The sequence below is a fragment of the Podarcis bocagei genome, assembly GCF_964188305.1.
Source record: "Podarcis bocagei genome assembly, chromosome: 5".
In the NCBI taxonomy this organism is placed as follows: Eukaryota; Metazoa; Chordata; class Lepidosauria; order Squamata; family Lacertidae; genus Podarcis; species Podarcis bocagei.
The window spans coordinates 9,404,664-9,430,469 of NC_138129.1; the positions used below are offsets into that span (position 1 = coordinate 9,404,664).

The 25,806-nt window shown below is 45.7% G+C and overlaps 1 protein-coding gene across 3 annotated transcripts in view; it reads left to right on the plus strand.

Annotated features, from left to right (window-relative positions):
• The window catches only part of NKAIN4 (sodium/potassium transporting ATPase interacting 4), a gene marked incomplete at its 3' end in the record, with an annotated part of 104,558 nt that overhangs the window by 66,208 nt on the left and 12,544 nt on the right, over nt 1–25,806 (plus strand). For all 3 annotated transcript variants that reach the window (XM_081196756.1, XM_081196755.1, XM_081196754.1), the window contains exon 5: nt 22,409–22,469. In XM_081196756.1, the coding sequence (XP_081052882.1) occupies nt 22,409–22,469 (61 nt within the window). The remainder of the gene's footprint in view (nt 1–22,408; nt 22,470–25,806) is intronic.

Consider the following 25,806-nt stretch of genomic DNA (forward strand, 5'->3'; position numbering starts at 1 on the left):
GGGTGGCCAGGGGGAAACAGGACATGACACCAGCACCTTTGATAGTTGTGCAAAAGAGGGATTTTCTGTGGATGTAGCAAGACATTTCCCAAGACCCAAGACATTTCCAAGATGGACGCTCCTCTGCTTCCATGTTCAGAAGTCGACTGGACTTGGGGCTGACTCAAACATCCATGCTGGCAACAGGGCTGTAGCAACCCCCAGCACACCTGAGAGCTGCTGGCTAGTTTAGTTTAGAGCACTCTTGCTTCTGCCCTCCAACAGAAGGGAAGAGCAAAGGAGGTGCTGTGGCAAACCAAGGGCAGGAGGACAGTATTGATTTAGAACAGTGGTTTGCAGAGGGGCATAGTCCAGAGGAGGAAAGCTGAGAAATATTGGGTGAGGAACACCTAGAAGAGGGAACACCAGGAGAGAGACAGCTGGCAGATTCAGTGTTCTTGGACAGCATTCCTGACCCCGCTTCACCTAGGACCAGACGGGCTCTGAGAGTGATAGAACAGAAAGCGCAGAGACAACAAGCTCAGATTAGCCGATGTAGGAGTGACGTAGATTAATGGAGATGGAGGGGGTGAACCTTAAGGGAGCAACACCATTTCTAGAGAGATATGCATTCCTTTGTCTCTCGCTATGACTATTAAAGAAACTATCTGGTAAGAATGCTCCTTTCATTTGTTGTTTAGTCATTTAGTCGTGTCCGACTCTTCATGACCCCATGGACCAGAGCATGCCAGGCACTCCTGTCTTCCACTGCCTTCCGCAGTTTGGTCAAAGTCATGTTGGTAGATTCGAGAACACTGTCCAAACATCTCGTCCTCTGTCATCCCCTTCTCCTTGTGCCCTCCATCTTTCCCAACATCAGGGTCTTTTCCAGGGAGTCTTCTCTTCTCATGAGGTGGCCAAAGTATTGGAGCCTCAGCTTCAGGATCTGTCCTTCCGGTGAGCACTCAGGGCTGATTTCCTTAGAAATGGATAGGTTTGATCTTTCATTTGATCTGCTTAATTACTGCCACCGGGGGTGGGATCCGATTTTCCGAAGCCTGACACCTGAGGTGGTTGCTTCCCTCTGCCCAGTGGCCGTGCTGGCCTTGGACGTAGCATGTGTGTGTGGATAGAAACTTGATTTTTAACTCCTGTTGATGACAGGAGTCATCGTCAACTTGCTGTTTTCAGTACTTGAACACTGCGGCAGAGATCTAAGGTGCTCTTTAGTGGGGACTTTTGACTCATACTGTTTGAACAGGATTGAGATCACACAGAAAATGCTTCTGAAATCCCCCTTGGTTTCATGGAGAGACTGTGGAGGAGAGACAACAGAAGCATGATGCCAAAGCCCCCTTGGGAACATACAAATAACTTCAAAGTTCTTTGGATCCTGCCCTCTCCAAAACAAACAACAAACCCCTACACTCATTGCCCTAAATCCAACAGTAATTAAAAATTACATAAACTTGGGGGGGGGGGTGCGCGCGCGCAAGAATATGATGGATTCCCCCACTCGTCTCAAATTCTTTTCAACCTGTACAAAACAAGCCCCTCAGCCAGGATGTGCTTCTGGTCCTGAGAGAGATTGTTCATTTAAAGTAAACCCAGGAAGAAGGAAAACAAAGAAAAGCAAGACTTAGGCTGATATAGCAGGAACATTTCCTCAGCAATAGGTACATCAAAAACTTTACCAGCCAGCATGACTGCGATTTAAATATTTATGTGTGAGCGTCGGGGAAGAAGAAGAAGTTGCAGAAAGGGAGAGAATCCAATTAGGCAAAGGCTGTGTGCGTCTCCCCCCAAGGATATAATAATACGCCCCGTCAGAAAACAAAGCCATTCTGATGCGCACTTCACCCCCCACCCCCCGCTTCTGTTCCTGCAGACGCCAGCAGTTTGCACAAAAGTTGCCATCAAATGTCACAGCGCTTATGTTTATCCATACCCTCAATTATTTATTTTTTTCATTAACATGCCACAGTAATTGGTGCCGCCCGGTAATTGATTCTCGTTTGCTGCGGAGTAAACTGAAACAAAAAAGTCTATTGTCTTCATAAAATGCCACGAGAGTGCGTGTACATTTTCTAGCATTCTCAGCAATGGAAGCCACCGTCTTTTAAAATCTGCTTTGCTTTGTTTTGCATGAATATAACACTGTATGTCTCTCTATATTTTTACCAAGGGAGCTGATCTTAGTCCTCCCTGTCGCATGACAAATGTCATGTGTGAATCAGAAAACATTCATCCAGTGCTTTACCAACTGCACTGGCTCCCGATGGAGTACAGGGTCAGGTTTAAGGTGCTGGTTTTGACCTTTAAAGCCCTATGCGGCCTAGGACCCTCGTACCTACGGGACTGCCTCTCCTGGTATGCCCCGCGGAGGACCTTAAGGTCCACAAATGACAACATTTTGGAGGTCCCAGCTCGCAAGGTGGTTAGATTGGCCTCAACTAGGGCCAGGTCCTTTTCAGTACTGGCCCCGACTTGGTGGAACGCTCTGTCACAAGAGACTAGGGCCCTGGGGGACTTTATATCTTTCCGCAGGGCCTGCAAGACAGAGCTGTTCCGCCTAGCCTGTGGTTTGGACTCAGTCTGACCCTTATGTTGCCCTCCCCTTATGGTCTTGATCTATCGGCTACTCTTAAAATGAGGTTGCATTTTAAATTGGTTCCCCCCCCCATTATGTTTTTACTGTAATTTTACTGGTGTTAGCCTGAGTCCAGCTCTGGCTGGGGAGGGGAGGGTATAAATAAAATTTATTATTATTATTAAAGGTAAAGGTAAATGGCCCCCTGACCATTAGGTCCATTCGTGGCCGACTCTGGGGTTGCGGCGCTCATCTCACTTTATTGGCTGAGGGAGCCGGCGTTCAGCTTCCGGGTCATGTGGCCAGCATTACTAAGCTGCTTCTGGAGAACCAGAGCAGCGCATGGAAACACCATTTACCTTCCCGCCGAAGTGGTACCTATTTATCTACTTGCACTTTGACGTGCTTTCAAACTGCTAGCAGGGACTGAGCAACGGGAGCTCACCCCGTCGCGGGGATTCAAACCGCCGACCTTCTGAACTGACCTAGGCTCTGTGGTTTAACCCACAGCGCCACACGCATCCCTATTATTATTATTGATGACAAAAGCATGAGGCCTTGCAAGACGTCCCTTCGAGACGGAAACTTGGTTGCTCACTTGGGAGAAGGTCAACTTTAGAGCATGCACCCACAGAGGGGAACATCATGCAGACTTGGGGGTGCATTGCGGACACTCGGAGGGTTCACCGAAGCACAAATAAGGTTCATCTTTGGGGCAGATGATGCCATCTGTGGTTGCAATCGGGCTTGCACACGGCCTGCATTTCCTTACCCTTGCTGGCTGAGTGGGGAAAGAGGCCCTTTCCTTTGTGAAAGATGTGGAGGAAAGAAAGCCCTTAGGGAAAACTGGGACTAATCAGATGCTGCTTGGCCATCGAGGGCCTTGCAGCCCTTGTCTCTGAGGGTTAAAGGCAGCCTTGCCAGTCTTCTTAATCTCATTTAAACGCAAATAGGAGCAGAACAGGCTCTCCCCTTCCACTCCCCCTCCCTGACCCACTGTGCTATAGACAAGTCAAATGGCTATTTTTCGATGGCGTTCTTGACCCTGCCTCCCTGGAAAGTAAAAGAGAGGGGGAGATAGGAGGGGTTCGTCCTGTTGCGCTCCTCATTTGATGGGTTTTTGCCAGAGTGCAGAGCCCTGTGCTAATTGAAAGACATGTGTATGTGTTTTTCTCAAGCCCTTTCCAGTCCTACTCATGAAAGTAGCTTTCATATGCTACATCAAGGTGTGGACAGCATCTGTGCAGGTTTGCTGCACATCTCCCCTCCCTGTTTCCTGCTTTGTCTTTTCCAAAATATCCATTCCAGTTCAATAGTTTTTGATAGGCAGGAGGTGGGCAGGTGTGGAGGACTCCCTGGTCCTGAATGGGGTAACTGTGCCCCTGAAGGACCAGGTGCGCAGCCTGGGAGTCATTTTGGACTCACAGCTCTCCATGGAGGCACAGGTCAATTCTGTGTCCAGGGCAGCTGTTTACCAGCTCCATCTGGTACGCAGGCTGAGACTCTATCTGCCCATGGACTGCCTCACCAGAGTGGTGCATGCTCTAGTTATCTCTTGCTTGGACTACTGCAATGCGCTCTACGTGGGGCTACCTTTGAAGGTGACCCGGAAACTACAACTAATCCAGAATGCGGCAGCTAGACTGGTGACTGGGAGTGGCCGCCGAGACCATATAACACTGGTCTTGAAAGACCTACATTGGCTCCCAGTACGTGTTGGTGCTGACCTTTAAAGACCTAATGGCCTCAGTCCAATATATCTGAAGGAGCGTCTCCACCCCCATCGTTCAGCCCAGACACTGAGGTCCGGCACCGAGGGCCTTCTGGTGGTTCCCTCGCTGCGAGAAGCCAAGTTACAGGCAGAGGGTCTTCTCAGTAGTGGCACCCGCCCTGTGGAACGCCCTCCCACCAGATGTCAAAGAGAACAACAACTACCAGACTTTTAGAAGACATTTGAAGGTAGCCCTGTTTAGGGAAGCTTTTAATGTTTGACGGTCTATTGTATTTCAATATTTTGTTGGAAGCCACCCAGAGTGGCTGGGGAAACCCAGCCAGATGGGCGGGATATAAATAATAAATTTATTATTATTATTATTATTATTATTATTATTATTATTGGCATGCCAATTGGGGAGGAGGCAGGGAATATGCCCCTCAAAATTTTGAATGAAGGGGACAGGCCCCCTCAAAGTTCTGCGGCGGCCATGCGCCTCAGCAGCTGCACAGCACAGAGTTGGGACTCAGGATGAGGTCAAAGTGCTTGCATGGCAATACAGGAGGGAGGGAAGATAGATTGTTGTCTTCCAAGATCCCACATGCCAAAATGGAGTTAGGAAATGTCTCCCCGTTTTCATCGGAGAAGAACCTGCCTTGCCTGTTGGCTGTTTCCATTTCCAAATGACAGCCTGGAACGCTCCCAGGAAGATGGCAAATGTTGACTTTGATGGCAGATGCTACAGCGAAAGCTAGAATGAGAGCCACCGGCATATGCTACATTTCCACCAGTAATAATTGCCCCCCAGCAAATGAAGGGAGTGTGTGTGTGTGAAAACAAAGGTTGCAGGCTGCCATCTGCACATTGCCGTGATTTCGTCTTCACCAGCTGCTGGTGGGAGCTTGCCTGCAATTCCGAAATGCAGGCAAGAGCTTGGGTGTTGCTGGGGCCTGTCCCCGTCTGTCCCCCCCCCCCCCACTTCCAGTATGGCCAAAGAGAATAATTTCGCTCCATTGGATTTCATATGACACATAAAATTAAATATATGGTTGTATGGTGAAAGATTGCTGTTGTGATTGTTAATAAATGTTTTAAGGGGTTTCTTTTAAGGGCAGCTTGCAAGATTAACATATACAACAAAACCCTTTTAAACCAAAGTCAGCCGTAAACAATAAAGAGGCAGTCAGCCCCAAAGTAAAAATGGAAAGCATAATACTGGTATTCAACAAAAGAGGTTTAAAGGCTCTCTCAAGGCAATTTTTTTTTAAATGTAGTACAAACACCGACAACTGGGAAACACTGACCTGCGAGCACTCCAGTTAGAGAACAGCCTTTACCAAAGGCATCATACGTTTTGAAGACACTCGAATTCAAGGCCCTTCCGGGCTGCCCTAGCCACCTGCTTGAATCCAAGAGAACGAGGGAGGTGGGGGCACATTTGTCCTCAGGGCCGTCTTTACCCGGAGGTGCAAGGGTGCGGGCACCTGAGCGCCAAATTCTGGGGGATGCCAAATGTATACCTACTGTATACCAGTCCCTCTAGATTGGTGGCAATGAAAAGCAAAGGAGTGAAAGTGCCCTCCTCCATCACTCTGTTACTCTGTAATATTCCCGACGAGTCAGGAAACAAAAGCAGCTTTTTCCGCTGTGTTGTTGTTACATGTGAGTTCGCCCCTCCTAAAAAAAAAAAAGCTCAATAAAAGTTAATTTGGGGGCAGCTAAACTAAATTTTTTAGGACGCGGGTGGTGCTGTGGGTTAAACCACAGAGCCTAGGACTTGCCGATCAGAAGGTCGTGGTTCGAATCCCGCGGTGGGGTGAGCTCCTGTTGCTCGGTCCCTGCTCCTGCCAACCTAGCAGTTCGAAAGCACGTCAAAGTGCAAGTAGATGAATAGGTACTGCTCCGGCAGGAAGGTAAATGGCATTTCCGTGCACTGCTCTGGTTCGCCAGAAGCGGCTTAGTCATTCTGGCCACATGACCCGGAAGCTGTATGTCGGCTCCCTCAGCCAATAAAATGAGATGAGCGCCGCAACCCCAGAGTTGGTCACGACTGGACCTAATGGTCAGGGGTCCCCTTTACCCTTAAACTAAATTTGGGGGCGCTGGGCAGATCTTTCCACCCTGGCGGCGCATATGCTAAAGACAGCCCTGTTTGTCCTGCACCAGAACCAGAGGCGACCCCCAAACCAGCTAGGGAGACAGCATGTTGTAGCTTTTAGCACCTCCACAAGTGGTGAATGTAGCTGTTGTGAAACCGGCATCTGTTCAGGGCTGTCCTCAGTCACTTAGTGACTTCCTGTGACAACTTCATGGTGCGTTCTGGCACCTATTTTTCTCGGGGTGGGGGGTGGAGAACGCTGCCCAGAACTGCAGTGCTGAAGGGCTAAGGATGCTTGATCTCTATTGCCATAAATGGTCCAGCTCTCTCCCCCTTTAGGATGCATCTGAAAGCAGAATAATGATGAGGTCTCTGCATAACCGTTTGGTTATCCTTGCAGCTCTTTTAATCTTCTCTCTGAAGTCCGCCCCTCCTACCTCTTTACCATTTCCCCCTCCTTCCAGCTCTCTTCGATTTCTGATTAAAATATTTAAAACTGGGCAAAAGGAAAGGAACTTTAATGTAGGTCAGAACTTGACCCTCAACTATTTGAAGAGCATTACTTTTTAAATCTGGGGGGGGGGTGCGTGGATGTCTGGAGGATGGGAGAGATATGAGGGAGGGTCTATTATTCATAGCGCCGTTTTTCTTTCAAAGCAACTTTAATTTGAAAAGAAGTCTCCATATTTCACTTTATTTTATTTAAAGAAGAATAAGGGCCTGATTTCATGAGGTGCAGTATGAACTGTGCCGGTTAGAGTCATGTATAATTCAGACTCTGAAATTACAAGTTGGAATCTCTTGTCTTTCAAATGGTAGATTTACATTTCCAGACAGTTACACAGATGAAGTTGAGGGAGCACCGTCAGGCCGCAGAGACTGGCATGGCTCCATTAAAGGCTTCTGGGAAATCGGGTCTTATATTTTAGCGTATTCTGGATATGTCTCCCAGAGGGACGAGAGAGCGGGCGCTGCTTAGCACTTGACGGATTCCTGCCTCCAACAAGAGGAGAAGAGATGGAGGGAAAGAGGCAAATGCAAAATCAAACGCCAAGTGGGATCAAAACCTGAGAGCAACCTCAATTGCCAGGGTACCATAGGAACAGAGGAAGCTGTCTTATACTGAGTCAGACCATTGATCTGTCAACCTCAGTATTGTCTACACTGGCAGGCAGCAGCCCCACAGGGTTTGAGACAAAGGACCCTATACCCTCCAACATTTCTCTGATGAAAATAAGGACGTCCTATTCAACAACAACAACAACAAGGAATGTCCCAGTCCCTCTAAGTGTCCCTATTTTCCAGGGACAATCTCAGATTTGCAGAAGCCGTCCTGGTTTCTAATTTGATCCTGGAATGTCCTGTTTTTCCTTAGTATGTCCCTATTTTCACCGGAGAAATGTTGGAGGGTATGGAGTTTTGCCACCCCCAAGCCAAGGAGATAAGTAATTATACAACCTACAGAAGACATCTGAAGGCAGCCTTTTATGGAGAAGGTTTTTTTTTAATGTTTAATGTTCTATTATGTTTTTATATATGTTGGGAGCCACCTAGAGTGGCTGGAGGAACCCAGCCAGATGGCTGTTATGAGAAAGCAGCAACAACAACAACAACTGAATAGGACGTCCCTATTTTCATCAGGGGACGCGGGTGGCGCTGTGGGTTAAACCACAGAGCCTCGGACTTGCCGATCAGAAGGTTGGTGGTTCGAATCCCCGTGACGGGGTGAGCTCCCGTTGCTCGCTCCCTGTTCCTGCCAACCTAGCAGTTCGAAAGCACGTCAAAGTGCAAGTAGATAAATAGGTACCACTCCGGCGGGAAGGTAAACGGTGTTTCTGTGCGCTGCTCTGGTTCACCAGAAGTGGATTAGTCATGATGGTCACATGACCCAGAAGCTGTACCTCCCTCGGCCAATAAAGTGAGATGAGCACCACAACCCCAGAGTCGGCCACGACTGGACCTAATGCTCAGGAGTCCCTTTACCTTTATTTTCATCATAGAAATGTCGGAGGGTATGAGAGCTATGTCTTCAGCATAATGAAGCTGGCAGATGTGCCTCTGAGGCGAGGGAATTCCACAACTGAGCGGCTTCAATAGGCAACGGCTTTTCCCAGGAGTTTCCTCTCAGCACCCAGAGTTCATTGAGGAAGCCATGATTGTTTAAAGTGGTATGATTGTGTTGTAAATGTGCAATGTAGATGGTGCTTCTTGGGCTCACAGCCTCTCTGTACCCGGGCGCAAGGAAAGCTGGCCCATTGCCTCTGGGCAGGAATCTCCTGCTTAAGCAGAATTCTGTTTCCAGCCTGCCCAGCTGATGACCCAAGAAACTGAACACAGTCGACCAGCACATCTGCCATGGTCTCCCAGATGTTTGACAGAGGAGCACAGGAAGCTAACTCATACGGAACCCGTTCATTGGTCCCTGTAGCTCATTATTGCCTACAATAACTTGGCTCTCCAGGGCTAGAGAAAGGCATCTACTTTGAGATGCCAGGAACTGAACATAGCTGTCAAGTGTCCCTTATTTGGCGGGACAGTCCCTTATCCCAGCGCCATGTCCCGCTGCTGTCCCTTATTGATGATGTCCGTTAAATAAGCTACTGAAGGTAATGGGGCCCTTTCTATGTCCAGCTGTCCTTTGTCAACAACAAATTCTTGCTTTTTGTGTTGAATATATACTATATGGTAATTTATGGACCTAATAGGTATCTAAAGCCATTTGCACGCAACAAAATATGTATTTTATCAAAGTAATTGTTGATCCTTTATTTTGGCTGCTGGTCCCTTATTTTCAAATCTGTAAGGTGACAGCTATGGAACTGAACCTGGGATCTTCTGTATGCAAAGGAACTTCCTTCCTGCTGAGCTACAGCCACCCCCCCCCCAGCGCTTGCCATGTTAATGCAGTTGACAGGGAGATGACAGTAGGAAAAGCAGGTTCAGCGACCCTTCGACAGTGGGCTGCCCTACATGCCTGGTGGGCTGCAGTTGGCTCTGCGGGTCAAAAGTTGCAACGCTTATAGGTATTTGTTGGGCTTTAATAGAATTCTAATGGGACCCATCTATCACAGAAAAATGCATTCTCGGTCTTTTACAAGCTAGGCTTGTTCAGCACCTTTTGGATCACCGTGGACTCTTCGTCTCTCATGGGTTCTCCCCGCCCCCCTTCCTTGCTCCCCTCCTTTCCATTGTCCTAATTCTCCTCTTGATAATTTCCTGCCTACGTTGACCTTGAAGCATCTTCTCCTGTGGGCAAACGCCTTGATGGATGGTGCTGTGATACATAGATCAAAAACTCTATGCCTTCCATGCTGAGACAACGGGAAAAAAGTAATTTCCCTCTGCCCGCTGCCACCCGATCCATTCTTGCTGTTGCCAGAAGATGCTCGTCTTTAGAAGACTTTGGGGACATTTTAAGGCAATTGACTCTCTTTTCCACAGAACAGATTAACACACACACACACAAACACACACAAAAAGAGGTCTGCATGACGTATTTTTTGCAGGTGGGGTGATTGTGTAGGAAATTCATTAGCTCAGTGGTAGCAAGCTGACTTCAATCCCTAGCATGTGAAGGACATCCGTGAAGGATAAGACTATCAATGGTACTGGTTTTGATGATTACATGTTAACAGGGATCATAACTAGGAGTGTGCTATTTCACTCATGTCCTTCTTGTGGGTTTCCCACACGTCATAGTTTGAATAAAGCTATAACAGAGCCAGCATGGTATAGTGGTTAAGAGAGGTGGACTATTTGCCTGATCCAACCAGAGAGCCAGTGTGGTGTAGTGGTTAAGAGCGGTAGTCTCATAATCTGGTGAACAGGGTTCGAGTCTCCGCTCCTCCACATGCAGCTGCTGGGTGACCTTGGGCTAGTCACACTTCTCTGAAGTCTCTCAGCCTCACTCACCTCACAGAGTGTTTGTTGTGGGGGAGGAAGGGAAAGGAGAATGTTAGCCGCTTTGAGACTCCATAAGGGGAGTGAAAGGCGGGATATCAAGTCCAAACTACTACTACTACTACTACTACTACTACTCTTCTTCTTCTTCTTCTTCTTCTTCTTCTTCTTCTTCTTCTTCTTCTTCTTCTTCATCTTACAATTAGTCAAATTGAGATCACACTTATTACTTCATGTAATGGGAATTTCCTCATTGTAATAGTGTAGCAAGTGACCCACTGTAGAGTCCAAGGGTCATCTAGTCCAACCTCCTGCATTGCAGGAATCTCAGCTAAATCATCCAGGACAGAGGGCCATCCAACCTCTGCTTAAAAACCTGCAAGGAAGGAGAGCCCACAGTCTCCCAAGAGAGACTACTCTACTGTCAAACAGCTCTTACTGTCAGAAAGTTCTTCTTGATGTTTAATCACAATCTCCTTCCCTGTAACTTGAAGCCATTGTTTTGAATCCTACCCTCTGGAGAAAGAGAAAACAAACTTGTTCCATCCTCTATGGGACAGCCCTTTAGATAGTTGAAGACAGCTATCATATCACCTCTCTGTCTCTTCTTTTCCAGGCTAAACATACCCAGCTCTTTCAAGTGTTCCTCATAAGGCTTGGTTTCCAGACCCTTGATCATCTTGGTTGCCCTCCTCTGCACACATTCCAGTTTGTCAACATCCTTCTTAAATTGGGGTGCCCAGAACTGGACAGAGTATTCCAAGTGTGGTCTGACAAAGGCAGAATAGAGTGGTACTATTACTTCCCTTGATCTGGACACTATACTTCTGTTGATGCAGCCTAGAATAGCGTTAGTTTTTGTTTGTTTGCTTGCTTGCTTCTGCTGCACCATACTGTTGACTCATGTTCAGCTTGTGATTCACTAAAACCCCCAAAATCCTTTTCACATGTACTACTGACAAGCCGTGTTTTCCCCGTGTTTTATTTGTGAAGCTTATTATTCCTGCCTAAGTGCAAAGCCTGACATTTATCCCTACTGAAATTCATTTTGTTAGTTTAGGCCCTTTTCTCCAATCTGTTAAGGTCATCTTGAATCCCGTTTTTGTCTTCATCTTTCTGTCCAAAAACTGAGAGCCCATAGCACCCATAACAAATAGTAATATTATAAGGGGAACAGAGTACGCATGAAAACATGAGTATATCCGCAGTGTCTTCAGACTCATTTGGCAAAGTCATAGGTGCATGACAACTGTGGCCACAGAACATAATAGCTGCTTGAAGGAGAAGCAAGGAGGCTGTAGCTAAATGGTAGAACATTTGCATGCAGAAGGTTCCAAGTTCAGTGCCTGGCATCTCGAGTTGGGCTGGGAGAGATTCCCTGAGAGATTCAGAGAGCTTCTGGTCAGAGTAGACAATACTGAGCTAGATGAACCAGCCATCTGACTCATTATAAGGCAGCTTCCTATGTTCCTATATGCTCCTATCAATTCTTGTGGAGCAAGAATCAGCAATGAATTCACTTAAACATTTACATACCTCAATGTTATGCTTCCTTCTTTGCGTTGCGCTTTACTGCTGTGACCTTTCAGAGTTTGATTTTTCTTCTGCTATTGGCTTTATACCATTCATATTTCATGCAGAAGGCAAAACGTAGCAGAGCTTCCAGGTGTTTTCTATATCCCCGAGGTGCTGGCTTTCATTACAGCTTAGCATGGAAAGGCAGATCAGGCTCACATGATGTGCTCTTCCCCGAAACCCTCTGCTTGCTCTAGAAACCTCTCTGATCCTGATGAGCTGGGAGGCTGATGTAACCTCTTTGGGTAAAGTGGGAGAAGTGAAACAATTGAATAAACAGTAATTCATTATTGATGAAACCCCATGTTGGAAAGTCGTAGGCGGGGGGGATGAGGTCAAAGCAGAACAAAGGATTTAATCACTAAGTGGGATGTGTTGGAAACAAAGTCAAAGGAATGGGAGTGAGGAATGAGATGCACAAGGCCAACGAGAGGCCTTGGAAAACTGCTATCTAAGGATGTGGCCTTGGGGACATGTTGAAAGGGTTCAGAAGGGTATTTCATATGCTTCTGGACCTATGCTTTGTTGTTGTTGTTGTTTAGTCGTTTAGTCATGTCCAACTCTTCGTGACCCCTTGGACCAGAGCATGCCAGGCACTCCTGTCTTCCGCTGCCTCCCACAGTTTGGTCAAACTCATGCTGGTAGCTTCGAGAACACTGTCCCACCATCTCGTCCTCTGTCATCCCCTTCTCCTTGTGCCCTCCATCTTTCCCAACATCAGGGTCTTTTCCAGGGAGTCTTCTCTTCCCATGAGGTGGCCAAAGTATTGGAGCCTCAGCTTCGGGATCTGTCCTTCCAGTGAGCACTCAGGGCTGATTTCCTTCAGAATGGAGAGGTTTGATCTTCTTGCAGTCCATGGGACTCTCAAGAGTCTCCTCCAGCACCATAATTCAAAAGCATCAATTCTTCGGCAATCAGCCTTCTTTATGGTCCAGCTCTCACTTCCATACATCACTACTGGGAAAACCATAGCTTTAACTATACGGACCTTTGTTGGCAAGGTGATGTCTCTGCTTTTTAAGATGCTGTCTAGGTTTGTCATTGCTTTTCTCCCAAGAAGCAGGCGTCTTTTAATTTCGTGACTGCTGTAAACATCTGCAATGATCATGGAGCCCAAGAAAGTCAAATCTCCCACTGCCTCCATTTCTTCCCCTTTTATTTGCCAGGAGGTGATGGGACCAGTGGCCATGATCTTCGTTTTTTTGATGTTGAGCTTCAGACCATATTTTGCACTCTCGTCTTTCACCCTCATTGAAAGGTTCTTTAATTCTGCCTTTGCTACAACCCTAGAAAGCTGTAGAGCAGCCTTTCTCAACCTGTGGGTCCCCAGATGTTGTTGAACTACAACTCCCATTACCCCTAGCTAGCAAGGCTCAGGGATTATAGGAGTTGTAGTCCAACAACATCTGGTGACCCACAGGTTGAGAACCACTGCTGTAGAGAAATGCAAAGGATCCCTGAGCACAAGGGGAATCTGAGAGGCAAGCAGGTACAACCAGCAGTCTAGTATCCCATTTCATTGCCCTTCCATTCTGAGAGTGTAAGAAAGATATAGGTAAGTGACCTGCTAATTAAAAATTTCCTAAAATGCTACTCAAGGCCAGGGAGTTCTCAGTGATGCCCACAAAATCCTGGTTTCTGTCTTACTCCATTCAGAGACTTAGCCGTCCATTTCCTATGGACTCAATTATTAGTTTCCTAGGCAGAGATTTAAGGTAGCTGGGTGAAATTTCTGTTACTCTAGTCCTGAGCCCATGGGATACAGTCAGCTATAAATAATCTGATCGAATTAATAAATGGAAGGATCCTGTTGCTTATTACCTTTTCAAGGACATAGGAAGTTATAAATGTCAGCAGCCAGGGTTCATATTTCTGGGGCAATGATGAATTTTTAATCCTTTGTCCAATGCTTAATGTATTTTGGTACTTAACTTTCCTACGTGTCATACAGTGGGCAAACAATTACATTGAAGGATATTTGGTTTAAGCTTGCTGATAAAAGGAAGGTAAACGGAGTTTCCGCTTTGGGTTTTTGAAGCTGGGCAGGCTTTCGGCTTCTGATTTTTGGCGAGTTTCCTCATAGAGTTCAGGACACTTTCAGCTAGAGAAAGTGGGGATCTGAGCATTGTGCCACATCTGACAGCACATACATAGAAAGGCATGGGGGAAACCGTAAGACATTTCTTTCCCCTGAAGACCCACCAAATCTGGATCTGGGTATCTTCCAAGAAAGTGCAAGATACAGTGGTACCTCGGGTTAAGTACTTAATTCATTTCGGAGGTCCGTACTTAACCTGAAACCGTTCTTAACCTGAAGCACCACTTTAGCTAATGGGGCCTTCTGCTGCTGCCGTGCCGCTGGAGCACAATTTCTGTTCTCATCCTGAAGCAAAGTTCTTAACCTGAAGCACTATTTCTGGGCTAGCGGAGTCTGTAACCTGAAACGTATGTAACCTGAAGCGTATGTAACCTGAGGTACCACTGTATTCTGCTTCTCATTGGCTGGCCCCAGATATAGCGTGATGATGTGAGATGAAGGTGATTTAATCAATGCACTTGGAACTTGATGATTTTAGGTTATTGTTACCTGGGCGTTTGGGATGCGATAAATCAAAGAAGTAAATAATGAAACACCACTTGCACAAGAAAAAAAACATGCTGGATGTTGCTCACAAAAGCAACTACTCTATTCTGAACTTAAAAGTGGAAAGCATAATGCTGGTGGTCAACAAAAGAGGTTTAAAGACTGTCTCAAAATGCAAATCTTAAAAAATGTAGTATAAACACTGACAACTGGGAAACACTGGCCTGTGAGCGCTCCAGTTGGAGAACAGCCTTTACCAAAGGTGTCATGGGCTTTGAAGATTCTTGAACTCAGGATGCAAGGGAGAAACATGCTAAGAGGAAGGCATGCTTGGCAAACCCTCACCGTGATCAACTCCCACCCGGAAACCTATGTCCTCACTGTGGAAGGACGTATGGATCCAGAACTGGCCTCCACAGTCACTTACGGACTCATTGTTAAAACTGTGTTTATGGAAGACAATCTTACTTGGCTACGAGGGATCGCCGAAGAAGAAGAAGAAGAAGAAGAAGACCAGGTCATTGTTTCAGCACCATGGCCAGCTCCAGACCTGCATACCTCTAAAAGCTTTCACCTCCACTATCTCAAAGGACATGCAATCCCTGGGGTAAGAAATAATCAGGAACAGTCTGGGGTTGTATTTTCCCTTGGTTTTTCAGCATCTTCTTTTCCCCAGGCTCCTCTTCCTAAGCCCACTAGTGTCCTAGATGGTGTGCTGTTGTTTTTTTGTCAAATCTTTTTTATTAAATTTTACATTGCTAATTAAAATTCAAACATTAAACATCAAAATTTAGGATTCCTTGAATCCTTTGACTCCCTCTGTCCTTCCATGGTTACCATTATCAATCTTTTTTCAGCTGCTTCTCTTAAGAAAAAATAGTCCATTTTTACCATAGTCTTTAATACATTACAAGCATTACGCAAATCCTGCCAAAGTTTTTAGTTGTTTACAGTGTTTTCTTAAATACATTGTAGATCTTTCCCATTCCATCTTAAAGTTCTTCTCTTCCTGGCTTCTGATTTTCCCTGTCAATTTCGCCATTTTGGCATAGTCCATTTGTCTCTGGTTGGGACTTTATTTTCTTTCCATCTCTGGGCCAGTAGTATCCGCACTGCTGTCATTGCATACATAAATAATTGTTTCTGCTTCTTTTACATGGTGGGTTTTGCCATGGTCACCCCGTGAGATGAACACATCCTGCTTTTCTTTCCTCCTCGCGAGTCATGTTGCTTTGTGTGTGTGTGAGAAACCTCTTACTAAAATTGCACAATGATGTGTTTGCATGGAAACCAGAAAAGCACAGTTGCTGTAGATTTCTGAAAGGTTGCGTTGACCATCTGGAAAGTGTTGGGTCCTCTTCTTGTTCCAGCCGCTGAAGGGTTTGAAGACCATCTGGAAACTGCTGCATCTTCTTCTTGTACAGGGGATTAAAGACTTTGCTTCAGCTGCATATTTATTTAGGCAGAATCCTTCATTTAGGAAAGAATAGGTAGTCAAGCAGGGAGATGCTGCCTCTGAGCAGCTTAGCACACACCTGAGCAATGAATGTCTGACACTGCAGTCATGCCAGTCGCAGCAGTTTTTATAGGACCGGGTGGAACCCCAATTGGCCCTTGATGTCACCTGATCTCTGTCAACTTGCAATGCCATCCATTCTCTCTCTCTCTCTCTTTCTGTGTGTGTGTGTGTGTGTGTGTGAGAGAGAGAGAGAGAGGGGGGGAGGGAGGGAGGGAGAGAGTTGCAGCATTTTCTTCCTCCTGGATGCAGCAACAGCCTTGGAGCGAGTTAGGTGCTTAGGCCCTGCCACTGGAACCCCCTGTACAAATACCGTATTGGCCCGAATATAAGCCATACCCAAATATAAGCTGCACCTTTAAAATTTGGGGGGGGGGGAGTCCGCGACCAGAAGGAGTAGGAGTACCAAGCGGAATGGAAGAAATTCAAAGACTATTTAGCTAAATATGTTAAGATAACTTAAATAGAATTACTTGCAAGCACCAGATTGGCCTAGGATTTAAATAAGTGATGTTGTAGAATACTATGGTTTAAAAAAAAATGAAAAGAAAGAAAGATGTTAATTGACCAAGTAAATTTTATGTGAAAATAGTTTTGGAAAACTGCTATAATGATTTATATGGAAATTCAGCCGGGGGATTCGAGGAAGTCACACAATAATAATAACAAAAGTGGAATTATTACATTTAGGATTAATGTTTGTTTGTTTGTTTTCTTTTTATTTATCTTTTTATTTGGATGTTTTCTTTTTATTTGTCTGTTATAAATTTGGAAAATTAATAAAAAAAAATGAAAAAATAAAATAAAAAGGGGGGGGCAATACCTGAATATAAGACGCTCCCTTAAAATTGGCGGTGACCATGTGGTCCGAGCAAAAAATTGTGTCCCTACAGGACCCACACAGTGCACTGGGAAATGATGGGGGGCTACCAAAGAGGCCCTGACACTCCCCCGAAGCACCAGTCCTACACGGTGCAGCTGGGGGGAGGTTTGCATAGGGTGGCGGCATAGGTGATGGCCTGCCCGGGCAACCGCAACCCCCACTTGCTAGGGCTGCAGCAGGAGTTAAAGGCTTGGGCACAGCGGGCAGCACTCTGTTGCCCCGCACTCCTGGGCTGCTCTTGGGGGGGGGAGCTGCGCTGCTTCCCCCCTTCATTCTGATGGCTATGGGGAGCCTTGGGATCGGTGGGCACCATTGTGTCGCACCCTCAACAGCCCTCGTGGTGGCATCCTGGGCTGTTTCAGCAGTGATATCGTGAGGTCGTGAATATAAGCCGCACTTTAACTTTTCATGGTCAGAATTTGGAAAAAAGGTGTGGGTTATATTCGGGCCAATACGGTATGCCCCCACGCCTGTGCTGCTTTCTTGGTTTTATGGTCTGTTTGAAATTTGTATAGGACAAATCTGCCAATGGCTTGGTCTCCCTACAGGCTTTTTGGCAGCAGGTGAAAGTATCTCCGTGACTTTCTTGATATGCTTACATAGGAGACGTAAGGTAGAGGCTTTGCAATGCCTTTCCATGAGTCTGTGCAATGTTGCTTGGTGCAAGGAGGATCTCAAACTAGGATCCCTGGCTCCTCAAGATCTGCCGGGCACCTCATTTTTAAGGTTATTGTAGGCCTTAATTATTTGTTTTCCACTGTGAACTCAATCCACTTTAACGAGGAATTAGGACCAAACAATTACTCACACCGCAGGAAGGCAGAATGATGTATGAGGGGACTCTGGAAAGTGGAGTCATTCATTTTTAATACAAGAGAAACATACATCACACCGCTGAACAAAAGGCAGGGTAATGAGGTTTCCGTGGGAGGGATTATGGAATGCATTTGGGTTTGGCAGGTCTCTTCTGAAAGCCCCGCTCTGGAGAGGTTGAGTAATGTTTTACATTGTTTTGCAAAAAAAAAAAAAAAAGCTGCCTCACCAACTCTGAATCTCCTGAGCATCTTATTAAGAGTTGCAAGGATGACGGAATGCTCACTTTATTCTCCTTGGTCTGATGGACACCAGGAAGTTCAAGCCAACAATACATGTGGGTGAAGGCGTCCATTCTTTGGAAAGGTTGGAATTTGCTTTTGTGCCTGGCAGAAGGAACAAAATGGATTCTACTGAACGATGGCAGGTGATTGTAGTGTTCGGGTAGAGACAATGGCATTAGGCAGGAATTCAGCATCCTGGGAATGTCAACATCTTATTCTTTTACAAAGCAAGCTTCTGCAAAATATAAGCTTGAAAAGCTTGGGCAGTGTCTGCAAACATTCAGAAGGTGGCTCACTGAGAAGGCTAGTCAAAACCAGGATAAATTATGGAGGAACAACGACTCGGTGATGAAGTCCGAGTTTTGCATTGCAGAAGGGTCCCAGGCTCAACTCCTGAAATCTCCAACTCAAAGGATTTAGGAAATGTAGGAAAAAGCAGAGCCATCACCTTGCCAAGAAAGGTCCGTATAGTTAAAGCTATGCTTTTCCCAGTAGTGATGTATGGAAGTGAGAGCTGGACCATAAAGAAGGCTGATCGCTGAAGAATTGATGCTTTTGAATTAGTCCCATGGAGTGCAAGAAGATCAAACCTATCCGTTCTGAAGGAAATCAGCCCTTAGTGCTCACTGGAAGGACAGATCCTGAAGCTGAGACTCCAATACTTTGGCCACCTCATGAGAAGAGAAGACTCCCTGGAAAAGACCCTGATGTTGGGAAAGATGGAGGGCACAAGAGAAGGGGATGACAGAGGACGAGATGGTTGGACAGTGTTCTCGAAGATACCAGCATGAGTTTCACCAAACTGCGGGATGCAGTGGAAGATAGGAGTGCCTGGCGTGCTCTGATCCATGGGGTCATGAAGAGTCGGACACAACTAAACGACTAAACAACAACATAGGAAACCGTCTTATATCAAGTTAGACCATTGGTCCACCTGGCTCTTTATTGTCTACACAGACAGGCAGTAGCTCTCCAGGGTTTCAGTCAATGGATATTCCCAGCCTTAGTGAAGGTGCCTGGGACTGAAGTTGAGACCCTCTGCATGCAGGACAGATGCTCTGCAGCTGAGCTTTCCCATGGACCAACGGTTCTTCTTCCAAAGTACCAACTGATGAGAAAGTTGGCCTGGTACGCTGCTGCGAGAGTTAACAGTTCCGAACTAGATGAACAAACCATCTGTTCTGATATAAGACCACTTCTTAGGTGTCTATGTAAAATCTATAGGGTTGCATCCAATATTAGTTTTACTCAAACTGACCCATTCAGATTTATGAGCTTGACTAACTTTGGTCTGGTAGTTTTGATGTATATACTCTGAGTATAACTTAGTTTGATACAACCCACACAACGCATTGTAAATTATGCAAAATAAGAGCAAATTTGCAAATGTGCTCAATTTCCCCCATTTATATGAGCTGTACAAGGGATGCAGGTGGTGCTGTGGGTTAAACCACAGAGCCTAGGACTTGCTGATCAGAAGGTTGGCGGTTCAAATCCCCGCGGCGGGGTGAGCTCCCGTTGCTCGGTCCCAGCTCCTGCCAACCTAGCAATTCGAAAGCACGTCAAAGTGCAAGTAGATAAATAGATACCGCTCCAGCGGGAAGGTAAACGGCGTTTCCGTGCACTGCTCTGGTTCGCCAGAAGCGGCTTAGTCATGCTGACCACATGACCCGGAAGCTGTATGCCAGCTCCCTCAGCCAATAAAGCAAGATGAGCACCGCAACCCCAGAGTCGGCCATGACTGGACCTAATGGTCAGGGGTCCCTTTACCTTTACCTATATGAGCTGTAGAATTCAGAACATTGATTGCACTGTTCCTTCCTTCCTCTTTCCACATTCACTTCAAAAAAAGGGGGGGAAGGACCCAGGTAACTACCAGCTGGTGAGCGTGACATTGATACCAGGAAAGGTCTTAAAACAGATAACTCAACAGTTGGTCTGTGAGCTCTTAGATCCAGCATGAGTTTCTCAATAACAAGCAATGCCAGATGAATCTCATGTCTGTCTTTCTTTTGATGGAATTACAAGCTTGGTGGATGAAGGGAATACATAGTGTATCTTGATTTCAGTAAGGCAAAGTCTTACTGAAAAAGTCCCCCATGATCCTCTTGCAAGGAAGCTGGTAAAATGGGGGTTGAACAAGATAACTGTTAGGTGGATTTGTAGCTGGCTGACTGACCGAACCCAAAGAGTATTCATTAATAGTTCTTTAACATCCTGGAAAATAAGTGACAAGTGGGGTGCCACAGGGTTCTGTCCTGGGCTTGTTGTTGTTCAGCGACAACAACAACAACAACAACAACAAACAACAACAACTTTGTTGTTGTTGTTGTTGTTTATTTGTACCCCGCCCATCTGGCTGGGTTTCCCCAGCCACTCTGGGCAGCTTCCAACAAAGACCAAAAATACACTAAAATGTCACACATTAAAAACTTCCCTGAACAGGGCTGCATTCAGATGTCTTCTGAATGTCAGGTAGTTGTTTATCTCTTTGACATCTGGTGGGAGGGTGTTCCACAGGGCGGGCACCACTACCGAGAAGGCCCTCTGCCTGGTTCCCTGTAACTTGGCTTCTCGCAATGAGGGAACCGCCAGAAGGCCCTCGGCGCTGGACCTCAGCGTCCGGGCAGAACGATGGGGGTGCAGATGCTCCTTCAGGTATACTGGGCTGAGGCCGTTTATAAATGTCTTTGGAGGAAGGAATTGAGGGGATGCTCATCAAATTTGCAGATGGCACCAAACCGCGAGGGGTAGCTAATGCAGAATCAGAATTCAAAACAGCTTCGAGTTACAAGAGAGGAGATTCCGACAAAACATCAGGAATATCTTTCTGACAGTAAGAGCTGTTCAACAGTGGAACAGTTTCCCTTGGGGAGTTGTGGGCTCTCCTTCCTTGGAGGTTTTTAAGCAGTGGTCGGATGGCCATCTGCCATGGATTCTTCAGCTGAGATTCCTGCATTGCAGGGGGTTGGACTAGATGACCCTTGGGATCCCTTCCAACTCTACGATCCTACGATTCTATGTTGTACGACATGGGTAAGTAGAAGGTGGATCAGAATCTGCTGGCTGGGTGATCTGTAGCAGATTGGTAAATGTTTCTATTGTCGGGAGACAATGAAGGAGAGCACCCTTGGCGGTGAAGTCAAATTGTTGGAGAATTACAGTGCCTGCTGTGATTGTAGAGACCGATACGGGAGAGACATGTTTTGTTGCAGCTGGGGCAGATGAAGGCGTCTGGCTGAGCTGATGCACCATGGCATTTCTTCTTTCTGCGCTCCTCCCAGTTGTCTAACAATAGCGATAACTAGTTAGCCAAAGGAGCCCCAAAGCAAAATGTTAAAATAAAAAATAAGCTATAATCAAAGCTTTTCTCCCTCTGGTGTTATTCTGGAGCTCAGGGCTATCCAGTGAAGCTGAATGTAGAAAGATTCATGACAGACTAGAAGAAGAATAAATTCTTCACACCAGAAATACCCTCAAGTTCAGAACCCTCAAGATGTAGTGAGAGACACCAACCTGGATAGCTTTAAAAGATTAATAATAATATAATAACTTATTATTTATACCCCGCCCATCTGGCTGGGTTTCCCCAGCCACTCTGGGTGGCTTCCAACTGAATGTTAAAAACAATACAGCGTCAGACATTAAAAACTTCCCTAAACAGTTCCTAAACAGTTCCCCTTCAGTTGTCATTTAAAAGTAAAATAGTTGTTTATTGCCTTAACATCTGGTGGGAGGGCATTCCACAGGGTGGGTGCCACTACTGAGAAGGCCCTCTGCCTGGTTCCCTGTAACTTGGCTTCTCGCAGCGAGGGAACTGCCAGAAGGTCCCTCGGTGCTGGACCTCAGTGTCTGGGCAGAACGATAGAGGTGGAGACGTTCCTTCAGGTATACTGGACCGAAGCCGTTTAGGGCTTTCAAGGTCAGCACCAACACTTTGAATTGTGCTCAGAAACGTACTGGGAGCCAATGTAGGTCTTTCAGGACTAGCGTTATACGGTATCATCGGCCACTCCCCGTCACCAGTCTAGCTGCTGCATTCTGGATTAACTGCAGTTTCTAAGTCACCTTCAAAGGTAGCCCCACGTAGAGCGGATTAGACAAATCCATGGGCCATATTGTTATCAATGACTTCTAGCCATGATAGTTACATTCTACTGCCACTGTCTAAGGCAGCACATTTCTGAATAGCAGTCGCTGAAAACTGCAGGAGGGGGGAGTGTGTGTTTGCACTCAGATTTTGCTTGTGAGCTTTGCATAAGCATCTGGTTGGCTACTGTGACAACACAATGCTGGACTGCGTAGGCTATTTGCCTGATCCAACCAGACTCTCTATAAAAATAGTTCCACTCTTTCTATACAGTTTTGACTGTTGTTTGTTCTATGCGTACAGAGCGTATATTCCTTTATGTTATCACTAGTCTTGGAGCAAATATTATGATTATGATTCCTTTTATCTTTTCTTCTTCCAGCTGGTGGGCTTCGTCTATGCCTGTTATGTTGTCAGTGTTTTTACAGAAGAAGAAGACAGCTGTAAGTATTCGCCGCAGGACAGATCCCTGGCTGTGGGTCTTAATCTGATGCCCTTCCTCTTAGAATGGAATTTATTTTATTTATTTATTTATTGCATATATATCTCACCAGGGAGCTTGAGGTGGCATACAAAGTTCTCTGCCTCGCTGTTTTATCCTCACAACAACCCTGTGAAGTAGATTAGGCCCAAGGTCATGTGACGAGCTTCTTGGCTGAGTAGGGATTTGAAACCTCCTCTCCCACGTCTTAAGTCTCTAGCTACCGTCTGTCCTCCCTGAACAGTGCCCTATGTACACTTTTGAGTCATGTTTGCTGTGATTTTTTATATATGTAGTTTAAGCACAATGCTTTAAAAAGCAATGGAAAATATTAAACGGTGACCTTTCATTCCAGCTTCAAGAGGCAGCATTTTGCCGATTAAATTATAGGGTATCTCCCGCTTCTTTCTATAATTGCAAACAAGGCAACTGATTCTACAGAGGCTTTGGTTATATGCAAATGTGTTTACTTGATCAAAAAGGCAGGTGATTAGTCAATGAAGAATTCTTTTTTTAATGGTTGTGCATAATTTTATACAATTTAACTGTAACCATTTCAAAGCATTAAAATGAAAAGTTTCTTTCAAACCTTTGGACTTCTATCCCTCCCTCCATGGGTTCAATTTCCTAAGAAAATATTTTTTTTCCTGCATCTTTTACCCTTATATACCCTGTTATATATTCAGTTTCCAAAGTTCATTTCACACTACAGGTGTCATTGTACCCCTGCCAATGATTTTAACTGTTTACAGTGGTCTTTTAAGTATGCTAAAAATTGTTCCAGCCTTTTAGAAAGAGTTGAACTTCCTGGTTTCTGATCTTTCCCATCAGTCTCGCCATCTCTGCATATTCCATTAACTTGGTCTGCCATTCTTCTCTGGTCGGCACTTCTCCCTCCTTCCATCTCTGGGCCATAGCTGTCAACTTTCAGATTTGAAAATATGGGATCAGCAGCCTCACCTGTCCCGGGGACAGTCTACAGGATATCTAACAATCTGGGATAGAAGTGGGAAGCAGCGGGAAATGGCGCTGGAATAAGGGAATTTCCCACCAAAAAAGGGAAGGTTGACAGCTATGCTTTGGGCTAGTGTCAGGCTTACCTTCCCACTCTCTGTCGATAACAGCACAAAGTGAAAGCAGTCTTTTGGCAGCAACAGAGAGGTTTATTGAACACAGCACAAACATTCAGCGTCCGTTCACATCGGTGCTCCCAGTTGAGTTCCTCCCACTTCCCTCTAGTTATTTCCTGTGGGAATGTTTAGGGATGCGGGGGAGGATATATTGTCTAAGATATCCTATCCCAACTTTTCTTTATAAGTTCAACAAAATCAGCAGAGTTAACATTCCCCTTTCTTTAAACACATGCACAGCAGATAGCTTGCTCAGACTCATCAGAGTCTCTGTAAATATTTCCTTGTATTTCCCCCGTTAATCCCTCCTAAAATAAGACGCTACGTAGTCTTCTGTAAAGTATAAAGCGTTTATTCACAAGTAATCATCTGTTCACACAAAGGTTCCCAGAAGGCAGACTTAAAAGGTTAGAACATAGTTTAAATGTGGTGAATATCTCCTTATGGGAGAAAGACCCCCTTTTCTTCTCTTGGCCTGGAGCCAAGGGTGCATCTTAGTAGTGCTGTTGTTAAGATGGCATTGATAGAGACAAGAGAGACAAGATGGTCACCAGCCTGTGGTTCTTTCTACTTCAGGAGAGAGGCTATGCCCATCTCAAATTACACATAGGAAGTTTCATCTCAGTCCTGGGAAGCAGGAAGTTCTGGCTGGAGGACTGAGACAACCTTCATGTCTACTCTAGCAATATTATGTTTGACTGCACCTGATTCTTACATCCCACACTTCCGTCTTCCCGTCTCCTCACCACGTGATTCCTCCACCACTGAGCCTTCTGAGAGGCTACCCTATCCAGACTCCTGGCTCTAGGACTCATGCACTGCACACTTTCTGGTGAGGGAGATCCAACCAGCTCTCTCTCTTCCCGTTCCTCTCCCTTCGATTGCTCTTCGCCCAGCTGTCACTTTCCAAACTGTGTCCTTCCTCGAACCATTGCTCTAGGTCAATACTATCCTCTTGCTCCAGAGGAGCTTCAGGATCAGGCCCTTGTTCAGAGGGAGAGGGGGGGGGCTCCCACCATTTTTCCTCAGAGCAATAACCTTCAGTCTGGTTCCTGACATCTAGAAGCATTCTCGCTGCCGTCGTTCTGTACATGAACAGTCTCTTGTCTTCTTTTGGTATCTCTTCACCTATTACAGTGGTACCTTGGGTTAAGTACTTAATTCGTTCCAGAGGTCCGTTCTTAACCTGAAACTGTTCTTAACCTGAAGCACCACTTTAGCTATTGGGGCCTCCTGCTGCCGCCGCGCTGCCGGAACCCGATTTCTGTTCTTATCCTGAAGCAAAGTTCTTAACTTGAAGCACTATTTCTGGGTTAGCAGAGCATGTAACCTGAAGCGTATGTAACCTGAAGCGTATGTAACCTGAGGTACCGCTGTATACCTAACAAAAAGGCTTCTGGTTTTTCAATAAAGTTTTTTCTTAAACATTTTCTTTAACTCATTATATATCATTTCCCAGAAGACTTTTACCACTCCACAAGACCACCAGTCAATGACGAATTCTTCAGTCAGATGGCAACCCTAACAAGCTGATTTCTCAGTGTGGCAACATTTGGCTACTTATTCAGGCTCTGCAAATCTACCCCAAGGTTTGCTCTGTTGGGGGCTTCCAATGAGCTCATGCGGTGACATCTATTACATTTACTGTGGGCCTCAGTGTATTCTTTATAAAAAAAATAATATTTATATTGCTGTTCATAAAAAACATGAGAGAGGTTAACAACAATTGTACATAAAACCATGCAATAAAAGCCACGTGAAAAGCTGAAACCAGATATCAGCTAACTATTAAGATCTGTTCTTAATTGCTTGCATAACGCTGACAGAACAGAAAAAGTTTGAGGCAGGTATTTAAAAGTTGGAACAGAGGGTGCCTGTTGAAAACCAGCTAGCAGAGTATTCCACAATACAGGGATGATGGTAGTAAGTCTTGATTTCTTGTTATTGTCAAATGAGCCTCACCGACTCGCGGAATGACCAGTGATGCTCTTGCACATGATCTCAGGGATCGAGTTGGGATAAAAGCATTCAGAGGGATCTGCAAAGGCCTGATTTCCACACCATATGGAAGGAACCTTCTGAGGAGATGAGTGCAGTGATCAATTGTGTATAAAAGAGATGAGATTATAAGAAAGCAGGCAATTAAGAATACATCCTTCCACCATGGTT